This window comes from Botryllus schlosseri, chromosome 10, assembly GCF_051294905.1.
Source record: "Botryllus schlosseri isolate E-star chromosome 10, Bs_hap1, whole genome shotgun sequence".
Lineage (NCBI taxonomy): Eukaryota > Metazoa > Chordata > Ascidiacea > Stolidobranchia > Styelidae > Botryllus > Botryllus schlosseri.
The window spans coordinates 17,680,760-17,695,850 of NC_137245.1; the positions used below are offsets into that span (position 1 = coordinate 17,680,760).

The following is a 15,091-nucleotide window of genomic DNA, read 5'->3' on the forward strand; positions in this document are numbered from 1 at the left end:
TTTTTGCGTATCATCATCGGGAATCACATAGTTTCTGCAAAAAGTGGAGAACTATAAATAAGGATGAGATATTGGCAATGGCACTGGAAGTGAATATAAGTGTAAACGCACGAAGAGCTATATAATATCACAGAGAATCACCTTTAGTTTAGTTAGACAACAAGATAAAGCCACAGAGGGCCGGGAATTCACGAAGCACCAGCGCACCAACAAAGAGAGTTTCACACCGACATGCGTGTCCCGTGCGGTACTTCATTCAATAATTATAGTGGAAGTACCATTTTTGAGAACCGGATGTAACAATATGAAGAAAATAACCGTTGAGAATACGGCTACAGTCAAAAACGCGCATACCTAGTAATTAGCGTCGACCGACGTAATTGAGCTCCTTTATGCTATGCTAGGGAGGAATAATTAAAACGCATGCAATTAAATATATTGGAAGCGCATTTTTAGGCAGTATTTCGACAAAAAAGTTTCTATATCGGGACATCGCAATGCTGAACTAGATTACAGCTTTCAGTAATTTCCATAAGGCGTACTTCATACGCATCGCAATTAACCGCAGCATTTTTTCACTCCACAGAGAGTATCCATTAGAGCTAATTGAACTTTTACTGACCCTTTCACCACGGCCTGTACACCGCAATTAATAATACCCGTCGCTACAGTAAATCTTTGTATTTTCTGCGTACCCTTCATGTCCTCCACCATGTTATAGTACTTCTTTCTCAGCACTCGCTCGGTGTTGTAATTGTCGGTGAGGGTCTTCACTTCCGTCGCCAGCTGCTTATTTTCCGCTTCGAGGGTGCCTATCTTAGCGGCCATGGCAGCGCCGGTGGCGGCCGCTGTCTTGAAACCTTCGCACTAAAGAAAACGGATCGGAAACGCGAATGACTTGAAAGTCGCGGAATAAAAAATAAGGGAGCGATATCTAATCGCCACAGAGTCCAACAGGATAGCAGATTTATTTGATCGCGGTCCTGCGAATTGCATTTAAATCCAAAGGAATACTTCCACATTGTAACGAAGGATCCCATAGTGGCGCATGTGCGTGCATTTCACAGAGTTAAAATACAGCGCAGAAACGGTGTGAAACTACTTCGAGTAAACGTAGAAAATAAAAGATCTGAAATGTCTTTTCAAAATTGCATTTGGTCGAGACATCGCTCAAGTTTGTAGACATTTGGTGGTGGGGTACTTTCGTAATTGAGTGTGCACCTTCGTAGACATAACAAAAAATGATCCACACGGCACGACAATACAAATAAGGATGATATTTCGTCGGGTCGTTATCACCAACTCATGCAAACCCACCCTAAAACTACTTCTTGCTTTGCAAAATCCAAAATGTGAACATTAAGTAGTTTTGCTTCAAATACCGTTAAGTAGAGGTAAGTTTGTCGGAAAACATCACTACTCGAGAAAGTAGGACAAGATATTTGAGTAAACGGAAAATGTAGCAATACTTCGTTACTAACGCGACCATCTCTGCGTATGTGGTCCGGGGTGACTACACTGACAACGCCGATTTACGCGCTATAGCGTAATAGGTTGCAAACCAGGCAACCGCACTTTCTGGCCCCCCATTACGATGGGGGAAATGAGTTCTGTTTTCGTGGACCACTCTGCAAAGGCTTGAAAATGTGATACAGGTAAAAGTAAAATAAAATGATATATATTTTCGTAAGGATTGGTGCGATTGAGTCGTTTTCTGTACCAAAAAGTTCCGTTGGTCGATTTACAGTCTACGACATGATGCAGATCTGGTATATTCACCTATTTTCCACCAATGTATTTACAATGTAGTCCTTACTTTCACATTCAGCCAAACTACTGACCGAAACAATTTGGTAGCGATCACACCCCGAGATTATAAGAAAAATCAGCCAACAACCCAAAGATTGACAGCTGTCGGTATTCGAATGTTGGCATATCGACAATGCTACAAACTATAGGGCATCTATAGTCACGTACCTCCGTGGTAAGTGCGGCGTGTTCCTTTTGCAAGTTTGAATGTTCTTTTTTCAATTGCTCAAGCTCGTCGGCGAGTTCGTTTGCTCGCTTCAGTTCCCTCTCGAATTTTTTCGTCTCCATCTCCAGTTTCTTTTCCAGATCCTGCCAATGGAATCGTCGTGCTGGAGGCGGGTGACTGGGTAACAAGCGTGGTTTGTCGCATGGGCGGTGTGCCAACTTCACACATCTGGGTTATTTAATCGACATCATGACGCCGCAATACGTTTTTTTTTTCAACTGTTGGGCCCCTTATTACGAGAGGTTATCAAAGTAGTCAGCGTTACTCCTTACTACTAAGTGGAAGTATAATGCCGTAAATTTCAACTCTATCACGAGTAGTAGGGATTTCCAAGATATGCCCGAAAATAGTCAAGTAAGTTGATTGGTCGAAGGGTCGCACACTTTTAGAGGTTAATATAATGTGGCCATATTCGCAAATTTAAGCTGAATATTCGCGACTGACTGAAAATTACTAAGGACACTACATATATATAGCTGCGATCTTCGACAAAAAATTTCATTACTGTGATACAGGGGAGTTATTTTACCCTGTTCTTACACTCGTAAAACTACTTTTTAATTTTCAAAATTCAAAGTGCAAAAAGTAACTAGTAGTATTATCTAAAAAAAGCTTTAGTAGAGGTGGAAGTAATAGAAAAACGTTGTCACTGGGGTGCGTATGCGTGAGTGTATTCTATTCTATCACGATATTTTGCTCAGCATACCAAGTTATCTCACAAGAATACTTGGCACATATTGCAAGACATTTGACGCGCTCGAAAAGCGGGCTTGCTGAAGGCCAGAAGAAATCTCAAGAGCAAAAGCGATATAAGTCTGGCACAACGTGGCGGGAAGGATATAGGAAGATCCACATTATGACGAAACTATTTGTAGTCAAGATGGCACTGGAAGTGTCTGTCAACTCTGAAAATTTTACAGCTGGTACCAAATAAAAATCGTTTTACAACAATATTGAGAGCTTGGAAAGCATTTCGCCTTGCACGAAGCTCTCAATAAGTTCCAGAAGGATCAACTTGGGGCCTACGATACTTAAGTAGGTCCCGATCAAGCCATTTAAGGTATACCTTGAACCGTCGCCACGCTTACGGTGAAGAGTTTAAATGAAGGAAACAGGCCTTGTCTGGTGTAAGAAACACTGAAATTGCGTCACAGCAGAATGAACGCCAACCAGATATGCTTTCGTGTGATATTAGCGACGTCACATACCGGTAACAGTATCGCCAGGTGATGGCGGAAAGTCTATTGATGTTGTGGAACCACCATATAGTGCTCTTCGAGCGTATTGTGATTACCTATCGACTTTCGCGGTCGTTCGATGCGATATCAAAGTGGCACGTATAAGTACGCGCTCGATTCATCTCTTGGTGTAACACTTCTCTTCGACGGAATGCAAAAGACTGATTCACATGTGACTGATTCACATGTGACATTACGAAGACGTAACAAATCCAATCTCGGCGAATGTGACGGAATATTTTGGAAGAATGTCTACGTATGGATATGCGCGAATTTATGCGCATTGGAGCAATTAATCGAATGACACAAAACTTTCCGTATTATGTGTAGGTATGTGCAAATCAATTGCCTTCCACTGGAGGGACCCCGGTTCTAGTCTTAACATTGGTACGTTTTTGAAGAGGTCTCCTCCTACGCGTCACTTATTACGGCGTCTTTGCAAATAAGCCCAGAAAAGACACAATGAAGTACAACAAAATGATGGTGGAAGGATAAGATCGAATACTGGCCCATCGTAACATCGGGTCTTATATCGAGACAGACATTAGGCTGAGAGACCGTACTTGGTCGTTTCGTCATGCTCCCAACTGTCCTGTGTTGCAAATTGCATTTCTTGAGCGGATGAAACCATCAATAAAAATTATGGTTATGATTAAATTAACAATATTGCGAGCACATGGGCGAAAGCGCCGAAGCAGAAGCTTGTAAATACTGTACCTGCGAGAGTCATTTTCTCGATAAAACACAGGAGTAGGGAGTTTTTATAATATGCGGCGAATTTAAGATTGAGCACAAGCTGATTTTAGTTTTTAAATAAATATAATCAATCAAAATATGAGGATATAGAGGCGAGGAAGATTTTTCAGGTCGAGTCGCTGTTGTTGAAACTCAATTTGCCCCATTCGACAGTCCATGCCGTGATGAATACATCTGTCTGAGATAGGGTGCGTTTGTGATATAGCCCCGAACGAGGAAAAGGAAAGGGGCATTTCGCATTCTGAAATTGGGTTTTCTTGTATAACGATGTCAGTTTTCCAGATATATTTGCTGTGTGTATATTTTTGAGCTGATGCTGAAACTTAATAAACTTGCTCGCTCCGTAAATTTTTAGCAAAATCGACGACAGTGATGCTGATACCTAAAACGAGAAGATGACTATTGCCTTTAATTCCATTTGCATCTCGAAGCCAATATCGCATGACAGAAAATGATTCCACGATGGGAAACAAAGAAAAGCCTATTAGCGTAACGAAAGATGGCTGCGTACACGAATATCATCATAATTTGATTGTGAGAGTAGTTGGCACTTATCCAGAAGCTCGGGCGCGTGTCTTATTCCATCGTCGCTACCAGTTGACGACAACACCAACGGTGTTTTGTTTGGTTAAATGTCATCCAGTGCCATTCCCCTGTAACGTATCAGGTACAAACGGCGAAGTTGCGCGAACAGACGAACCCGCGAGCCTCGCGCCATTAATGCTGTACGCGACACCGTGTACAGTAAACATGAAATTATGGCGCGGCTTTGTAGAAAAAAATGTAATCATCGTGTAGGAATGACTCGCGCCTTAATGGGTGATAATGCCAACCAACACTGACGATACTTGCTCCTTGTGAACATTTATTATTGAGACTGCGCAATGCGCGTGTGCCTTAACTGTTAACATAGCGGTAATAGAGTGGAGTGCGCTTAGTTTTCAAGTAAATGTCGCTATAGCTTGCTATTGCTATTGTTGGTGGTAAACTATCAGATGAGACGGGAATGAGCGTCTGCCATAGTCATCTCATCATACTCATCCGAAACACTCTTCACGTTGAGCATTAGCTCCGCACCAGGGAATAAGGGCTAAGCCAAGAGATCCCGGATAAAAGTGTCGCATGTCCTTGACTAAATAGGTGGAAATCGACCTTGGGCGATGGGTGATAGAAGCCTTTTGGCGGTACGGTGTTCCATGTCACGTTCCACGTTAATGTCAGTCTGAAGAAGGTGTTTTAAAGCTTTTGACATAAGAATTTATTATACTGCTAACAACCGGCGCATATGGTAGCATCACGAGTGTTTTATGGGCCACGTTTTATCAGCATTCAACTACGTCGTACCAGCCTACGTTACGCCTCTTTAAGTCAACTATATTTCTCTGAAGATTCAGAAATACCAACGCCACGGTTTATATTGGTACCGTGGCCACGACGGTACAGCTGCGTCAGAATATACACCTCCAAATGCCACCGCCCTGTGACATATTTCCAGTTGACAAGGGTGCAATGACACATGTAGCCTACAGTCACTCATATCGGCCAGAGTCCTGCACTCCCCCATTTACAGAAGATGAAAAGGAAATCATCGTTTTGAGGTAACGAAGAAGTCCTGAGCAAAGAGGAAGTAACCTTTTGTATAATTTTAAATCGATAAGTCGATCGATCGAAGTATATTTACATCCAGATTGTGCGTAATTTCTCCCCACTGCACGGGTCTCAGATCATTATCTGCATGGACACGGTAAGCGGAAATATTCTAATCTCCTTGGCTGCTTCATCCATCGCATGCAAATCATCGGTTCCACATCGCGTCAGCGAAATATTCGTCCCACCGCGCCGTGCGATCGAAATGCCTGACATAGCGATATTTTTAGCAAGAGATAAGGTAACGTTATACGCGCAGTGTGACTGGAAAGCGAAAGATAAGTTGCGATAAGATTTTTGATGATATCAAGAGGAAACATAAAATCAAACATCCGTTTTCGGGGTGATGAGTCAATTCCGCTCAAGTGTATCCGTTTCGAGAACAGCCAGCTATTCGTTCGACAATTACATAGAGCACCCGATTCGGGTGATGAAGATATAGTATTCCTGCACACTGCTTGATGGTGACGTAATAATGGGGTGCTAGGAACCGTCGCTTGCATATTGTTCCAATGACTCTAAGAATACGCCAATTATGACCACACGGGTACCCGGAACGCAAGAAGTCACGAAGTTTTGATGGTAAATAAATAACCCCTACATCCACCCAACACATATGTTTCATTTAGGTCGTATTCCGTTTGCTATAGACCTTTTCCATTACGCCATTTTAGGATTGAAAACGAGAATGGTGGGGGGTCACTCAATTCATTTACCAAGAGGAACAATCTTCCCAAGTCAACGATGCACAGTCGGTTAACATGGTTATCAGCGACAACAAAACATAAAGATAACCAACCTATATAATCCGATAACCATCGCATTATATCAGCAGTTTCGGAATCATCGTCACAGGCCTATATAAATAGAAGACTCGCGAAAATCCATTCGCCACACAGCAAAGGGTAAAATGTCTCATAAAATCATGACATAATGGTGACGGCGCTGAGAGAGATGGTGCGTGTGTGTATGTGTGTGTGAGAGAGAGAGAGAAACAGAGAGAGAGTTCTTATTTTCATTATCGAAATATAAAATGACACCACCAACAATAATTATGATACAGAAGCAAAACGCTAAAGTATTCGGTATTGGATATAGGAATGATCGATATAACACGAAAGGTCAACTATACAGTCTGATCACACCCGCATCAAACAAGTTTACTGTCAGTACCAGAGACATAATATGGAATCAAATAACGATGCAGGCGCTAGAAGTCGTCAACAATGTTCACGAATGGAGGAACGCAGTTCCAATCCGCATTTATTCAGATTTTTGTACCTGCCTATTTATTAGTACTGATGAAAAACGTAGAACTCCTATCTTAATAGCTACTTATTTCGGATGTGCAAAATCTGGCGTGAAAGTGCAGGCGCGCAAAACATTCCGCCATGCCTTAAAGCTACAAGTCAGGCGAGCTAATAGAAGCGTCTCGGATTATACCTTCCCGCGAAAAAGCGCAATTTCTCGATTTGAAAGGGGATCGAAAATTTCGAGAGAAGTGCCGTGACGTGCCATCCGGCGACCGTCACTCAGTTACGCGAACCCGCCCGAAGATGTAATCTAGACACCGAAACGTGCACGCGCAAGGGTACGCCGAGAATCGGCGCGAGGTCGCGACAATGATCTTCCCCGTTGCATTTCTAACATAGTTCTTTCGTCGGCGTGATAATGCAGTTTCCCATTCGTAAGGTATTCCCTCGTTAAGATTGTTCGGATTAGTCGAGCCGACCGCGCGATCCGGACGGCAAAACGCACCCAAGGCCGACCACGTCGAGTTCGTGTTTGCTGTGAAAGATGTGTATGTGTGTGCAATGTTACAGATGCAGCAGTCAGAGATGATGAACGAAGCAGTCACTAACGCCCAGAGGTGGTCAGTAACAAAGTACCTTTATTTTTACCTGACACTCGAAGTAGGATTCGCGAAGAACTTGCGCTCCTTGGTTATTTTTCACTTCCCCTCAACAGTTCAGCTAGAACTGAAGTCGAAAGTTCTTAGGCTAATCAATCGAAACCGAATATATTTTCGAAAATTCCACCCCCTTGTACTGTCATTGGTCATTTTTCGTTGATATCGAAGATAGGTCTTGTCATTTAGAATGTGGCCATCACCGATTACCTATTAAAAGTATGCGACCCATCGATGAAATCGACTTTATGAAATTAGTTACATTTTGTACTCTGCTTGCCCTTGAGTAGAAATTTACGTTGATACTTTTACTTCAGTCGCAACTTTTATCATATCTGCCAAATGCCACTTTCCAAAACAGGCCACGATTTTCGAAAATGAAGACAAACAGCATATAGATATTAATAAAAGCCGGGTCAGCGTACTCTGTTGAATGTTATAGATTCTACATTATCCTCACTTACAAGGTGGACAATGGACATGCATCGAAGTATACCCGAACAAGGAATTCGTAGTAATTGAGCCAGACAAAACTCAATTCACAATCTGATACCGCCACTATGATGTGTCTTCCGGCAAAATTACCAGTAATGTAACATCAATCCTTCGTCAGGCAACTTAACAAAACATTTGCCTACCACAGCAAACAGACCCTGCGGACCTTTCGATGAAGCCGTAAATAGCACACACCGCCGATAAACGTCACCAGCGAGAAGAGGCGTCTCGACAGTCGAGCGCGATGAGGCGACATTTGCAACATCCAACTTTTTCGACGCATGCGTTGATTAATCTCAACCTCTCGTCGAGATATATTGTTACTTCATTCTCGGTCACGCAAATGTTGTATTTAATACAACAGGTGTTTTAAGACACCTTGTTTTACTGCATGTTGTGAACAATGACACAGAAGCAATTTCAAACAAAGATGTTTCATTTTTCAAAATTTGTACAATCACGGCGCAGTCCAGTTTTCGAGAGAGAGCGTGTAGCATGAACCATCGGGAAACTTGAACGTAGTCGACGTATATGATATGGAATGATAAGAACCCTCGACAATGTCGTCGGTTCAGCAGTTATAACATGCTAGCCATCATCACTTGATCCGAATGGATGTTCTGACGGCTGCTAAGGCAGTCCAGGTCAAACATATTCTTTGGTCGGATTTGTCGTTGCCGCCTTCCAAGAAAGTGACTGTTTATTGTGCTATCATAGCTAATCAACAGTGTCCAAGAGCAAACAAACAAGAATTATGCTTTAAATTTGTTTTTGCTTTAAATAAAACTCCACGCAACGTGAGTATTGAGCACTTGAGCAGTTACGTTTTTTTATGAAGTTAGAAAAAAAATGTTGATGAAGCCACAATTCCAAAATTCCTGTTGCGTCGACCGCTCGTCAAGATATATTGTGACTGCATTATCGGACATGGTGCATGGGGAGTTTCGTTTTTATTGGGTTAGTCCCAATATCAATGAATGAAAACAGCATGCCAAAGTACACCGCTGGTGTCTTTTACTGCCTCATATCAGCGACCAATCATTATTCTGCGCTTTCAATCTAAGGAAAGATTAGTTAAACGCGTAAAGCTTGGATCTGTGATTTCAATAACGCACCCCGTTCGGTATTACATCATCAAGTCTCGGGCGGCTGCGTGGAATCCGGCATAAACAAACATTTATCTCCACGCTAATCTGATTCGCCGATCAGATGCAGTTGAGACTTTTACCGCTGGCTTAACCGCAAACCCGATTCCCGATCTAAATAGCTCCGGGTAGAGGCACTAGATTAGAGAAAATGTGGTAGTACCTGTCACGCGGCGATAATAGAGGCGACATGGTAAAAATGAAAATATGTTTAGAAGAAGTGTTAACAACTAACTGAAAAACACTTCCTTGAAATCGCCTCTCTGATAAAACATTCACGATATTTGGTACGAGCATGATTTACATAGTTTCGTATTGAAAGCGCAGTGATCCTGTCACAAAGGTATTGTCTACCCGTATAAATTGAATGGTCCAAACGAATTGAAAAAAAAAAGATAAAGAAATGATGGTCCACATGGAGCAACAACTGTTTGAGAAAATAGAAATTCGAAATTTCGATACCGCCATAGTAAAGGTTGAAAGCAGAGAATCAGATCCTGTCGTTGCCAATATGCACAGAAGATCGCTTCTACCAACAAGACGGGCCCGTAACTTGGGTAACATTCTGGTAGAAAGCCGGCTTACACCTCTTCAAATACAAAATATCGGATGGAAAACAGCGGAAAGGCATCTCACAGAGCAGTGTGCCATTCTCGATTCCAGCGCTGCGATTGCTAGAGAAAAGGCCAGGCACAACATGACAGGTCACTACAGCTGCAAATCAAACAATATCATGTATTTGATTCGTTGCCGGTTTAACTGTATGCACGCATGGTAAGTTGGGGAAACCACAAGCCCATCGCAAATGATCAAATGGTCATCAGCATGACATATTGGACGAAACGATAATTTATCTTCCACCGGATATTCAGAAAATATTCAGTAGATGAAGACGAGTCAAATACACGAATTCTGATGTAGATATACCCCGGGGTTGTATAGTGGGTTGCGTTTAAGTGTACACCACACTACACCCGTGGGATATATAACCATACCTATTGGTGTATCTGACTTGATTTCATAATTTGGAACGGGTATGTGAATGCGAAAGTCTGCACCAGAAAATGCCGTGTACCTGTATCCGACGCCATGGTGAGAATATGGAAATGCGATATTTTCGTTTACCGTGTGCCATACAAGGATTTCAGGTACTGTTTATCGCTACAGTGAGGTAATCCAAGGATTGTTAGAACTTGCACGGAGCCCCTGGCGGGACAACAGAAGATAATAATCGATTACGTGAAGTTGGCGATGCTAATCGACGCTATTCGCGGATTAATTGGAATGAGTTAACAAATAGATGCACCAAAGTGTGATGATCGCGAGGGCACGAGACTCTTGTGATATAACAGGAGTCATTTAGAATAGATTAATGCGGCTATACTAGGTTCGTTAACTTCACAGCTTATTCGAGTGATTTGCATGGTTGGCGGAATTGCAGTGCGCCTGCCATTGCGTTCGTCACTATGAATATAGACGGCATTGATACGCACAGTGTTAACGGTGAACTAAACGTGTATTTCGCCCGTTTCCACCATAACGTTTAGGTTGCAAATCAGGTCAACGACACTCCCCGATACAGAACTTTGTTCTGACACCCGTTCCAATGGATGAGACCGCGTCAAATACATTAACGCTCGTGGGGAATATCATAGGGCGGGGGTGCGTTCTGTTTACGGAAATACACACGTATTTACCGCTCGTGCGGGAATCGGGAATGAGTCGTGAAGGCCGAATATCATTCCACTTACGATGCGGAAAGGTCGCAGCGCAGCGATCATGCGCAAATCGCGCCGGTACCGGTTATTTCGACATGCGACTTCACCTCGGGGCATGTGCCTTGACGACGATACCTTGTTGCCTAGGTTTTGATTAGCACCAATGCCGAGCAAAACTTTGCAAATATCACCATAGATTACGGGAAAAGCGCGAAAGAGAATTCGGCAGGAGAGAAAATATGTGTAGGCCACTGGGTGCCACAGATGCCGATGCCGAAACATTGCATTGTATCTGCGTTCCGAATCTAGTATTTGGCTTGGTAAGGACGGTGTGGTGCGGTTCACGTTCGTGTTCTGTGTGTGAACCTCAAAAATGTAGAGGTTCACGTTCACAAACGAACCTTCGTAGGTTCTGCACTGTGAACCTTTTTCATATATCACAATTTTCACTTCAATAGATAACATCTTCAGTTCAAATTTATTACATTTCAACTGCGGGCTACATGCATGACGCTGGCTGTATAAAAAATCAACACTAAACGCGCATGCACCTTGAAAATTTCAGATATTTTCCTTGCTTTGTTACAAAAGTTTGCTAGAAATATCAAGCTTAACTTTTGTGAACATTTAGTGACTCTCTGCTGTCAGCTTGTCCTGTACTCATGCAATCAAGAGCGAAACCCACTACATGCGAACGTTGATTAGTCAACCAGTCAATGAAAATGATGTAGTTGTCTGATGTAAAAAATCTGGCAGGCGTACGGGGTCATCTTGATTTCATATGTTTATTGTATCACAAAAACATAATCCTTGCGTTTGGGGTGTTGGCAACCGCTGTATAACTTGTTAACCCGTTTTACACTCTGCTCAATATCAACGTAGCAATACTCAGACGCCGAATGCATTTCCCGGTCTGGCCGTCAGCGTATATTCCCTTGCAAGTCCTCACCGAAATCGTTGGCAGAGCGACGGAAGATATTGATTGTATGGGGTTATAATATCATATGATTGTCCCAGTTGATGCATTTAAGGACATTTAAAACGTCAATATGTACTTCAGCATTGTGGCATTATGTGGCCCGAGTCGTCGCTAGGTATCGTGTACATTAATATAGGTTATCATTTCACTGAAATTTAGGGTTGGAATTAGCATTATGGCGTCACGTGACGTCATGACGGTCACGTTCGCGTGCACACAGAACCTTTCAAAAAGGTTCGCGTTCACACGAACCTGAACCTTCAAGAGGTTCACGCCATCCCTATGGCTTGGTGTTATGAAATCATAAGAGTATGGATGATATGGATAGTTCAACTATATGTACCAGACATGGGGTAATCGCGATTAGTAATCGTAATCGATTACGACGATTACAGCATTTTCAAGTAATCGTAATCGCAATCGATTACATTCGAAAAAATCCCGAAGTAATCGTAATCGTAATCGACTACTTCCCATATTTAATCGATTTCTTTGTGAAATAACGATTACTTTTTATTTGTACAAGGACTGCGACATAAACTGAACACTCGTGAACAAGGAAGAGATATTATACCAGTTATTGAGAGCACAAACGTCTGATTTTAAAATGCCACTGCTCATTATTACGTCAGAGATAGCCTATTAGCTTTGCTCGTCTTTGCGTAGGAAGTGGCCACTGTCCAGTGTCCACACATAGTAAATAGATATTCGATGTACATTAGTGTGGTTGTAATAACTAGGGCTGGGCACAATGATTCGAGTACTCGAATCTGAATCGAGTATTAATTTTAATGATTCGAGTCGAGTAGTAAAAGACGATTTTTTCGAGTACTAAATTATACGCTTCTCGCCACTGAAAGTTAATTTATCAATGAGAATTATAGTTTTGATACTAATTTTCACTGTTGAAGCGTTGAAACCTTGATTAGCCGTATCGTAGCATGCGAAACATCTAGTACAAAGCTACGAAGGCTACTGGACGTAGCACATTTCCGAAATCATGATTATCCAACAACATTGTCATCAAGTGGAATGAATTCGGTATGGTCGAAAAATACCAGAGTATCATTTATGAGAAGGATAACAGGCATTATATTCTTTGTGGTGGGATAAAAGATACATATTTGCACGTTGACGTATTGTATTATGGTATGACGTCATAATGAGTGATACTCGATTACTCGACTCGACTCGAAGCATATTACGTGATTCAGAATCGAATCACTCAGGTACTCGATTTTGCCCAGCCCTAGTAATAACAAGTAACCCACCGTGCTGCATATCGGTTTATCAATACATTTCAGACGCCACTGCCTCGAATCAGGATAATTAATCATAATCACCTCTCTGCCTACGTCAAAATAGCAACTTTTGTATTGATGTTTGGTTTTAGTTATGCTTAGTTAAACTATATATTGTAATAGTTCTGATTCTATTAGTTAAATGCAGTTTCACCGTTGCTGCTTGGCGAGCAGTAGACCTATATGGTACGAACGTACAGCAGACAAAGGTTTAAAATTTTGTTCTCGTCAAATAAAACATTACGGTTTCCACAACGAAGCATTAAAATCTACAGCTGCTGATATATATCATAACTGGGCCGTTGTTTTGCCGTTTCCCGTAATGGCAGCTTGCATTACATTCTCTGCATTAAGTTGAAGGCAGAATTTTACGTTCACTTTCTGTTATTCTCATATTATTCTACTCAAAACGGGCGCCAATCGCTATTTCACAATTCTTTACCGTACATTTGGACCTGCCGGCATCGCCATCGGCTTATATACCTTGTTAGCGTGGGTTGTAGCTAGAATCAGGATCGAAACAGCAAAAGCTTCCCCCAACCAAACTTTGGTGTTGGGCCCCTATAGGGTAGTCAATTTTGAAGTTGAAGACTTAATTTCGTCAATAATATTGGTAATTGCATTATATTGCATTTTTATACCTATCTGAGCGCCCGATGGTCGTCAGATTTACCAGAAGAGCGCGGGGGGGGGCGTAATTCATAATTATAACATCTAGTATCTTGCAATAATTACTTTATTGTATGTTGTTAATTCATGACTTCCGGTCTGTTATATAGCCGAAAGATATTGATAGTAGTGGCCCGAATAGCAGACTAAAAAAAAATTGCGTGAGACGCACACACAAATTGTCATTTCTAATGCTCTGTGGGTGCCCGGGTGGCATTTGCATCGTGGGCTCGGATTGGAAGGAATGGACTGTTAGTCACGCCTACCAAGCGCGGCTATTAACAATGGACACATACCCTAAGTTTTGGCCAGTGTCTTTCTTTAATAGCACACTTCGTGGAGTCTTATGTTGGCCGAAACTGCATATGTCTTTTGATGTGTCGAGGAGCGGTATTGACTGGCGCCTAAATCCCTATTATGCATGCTTTATTTCTTGAGGGGGAGACGTATGCATTTCGAAATCAAGCTATCTAGAGACATTTAAATTGCAAAGCTCAAAGAGAAAATTCCAAGTTAATGAAATCTCTCGAAAATACGCTATAATTTATGTTGGTTTACAAAATACTTTTGAGTCCCCTACAACCACGCTTCCCAACCTATTGGGGAATTGGGGGTGCGGCAGTGATGGACCTGGCAAGAATGCAAATCATTGGGTGCGATAAACTTTCCTCTATAAAATGGAAAATGGGTACATTATGACGTAACAAGGACATGTCCCATCTTTTTTAAAGACAGTTGTTATATTATTGGGTCTTTCCAGCGTAATCTTCCAATATAACTACTACGATGCAAAATAAATGTAATCGTGAGTAATCGTGATTACTTTTCCAATGTAATCGTAATCGTAATCGACTACTTCCCGATTTTGCTGTAATCGTAATCGTAATCGTAATCGCGTGATTCAGAAGTAATCGTAATCGCAATCGATTACGTTCATGAAGTAATCACCCCATGTCTGATATGTACATTGTGCACCTTTTATGCGGCCACAGAGAAAATAATGCTACTCCCACATCACATAAAGATGATTTAGTATTTTTTCAATCATACTTAATATACCTTGCACTTGGTGACAATATACTGCCGGTCATTAAACACTTCACATGAATGGCATTTCCACCGAGGCGCGTTACTTTGTGCCGCTGGTTTTGGATGATGAGGTACGACCAATTGAGCCTACAAGGCTTCCGCAGCGGGAA

General features: G+C 41.9%; 2 protein-coding genes across 2 annotated transcripts in view; both read right to left on the reverse strand.

Annotated features, from left to right (window-relative positions):
- LOC145448523 (sorting nexin-2-like) overlaps positions 1-8,442 on the reverse strand; it is a 60,453-nt gene extending 52,011 nt beyond the window's left edge. Inside the window, exon 1 of the mRNA XM_080326929.1 lies at positions 8,433-8,442. The gene's annotated coding sequence lies outside the window, so the exon portion shown is untranslated. The remainder of the gene's footprint in view (positions 1-8,432) is intronic.
- Positions 1-15,091, reverse strand: part of LOC145448519 (uncharacterized) — a 58,922-nt gene that overhangs the window by 21,696 nt on the left and 22,135 nt on the right. Inside the window, exons 21-22 of the mRNA XM_080326926.1 lie at positions 1,978-2,118; positions 696-867 (exon numbers count right to left, since the gene is read on the reverse strand). Coding sequence (XP_080183052.1) covers positions 696-867; positions 1,978-2,118 — 313 coding nt within the window. The remainder of the gene's footprint in view (positions 1-695; positions 868-1,977; positions 2,119-15,091) is intronic.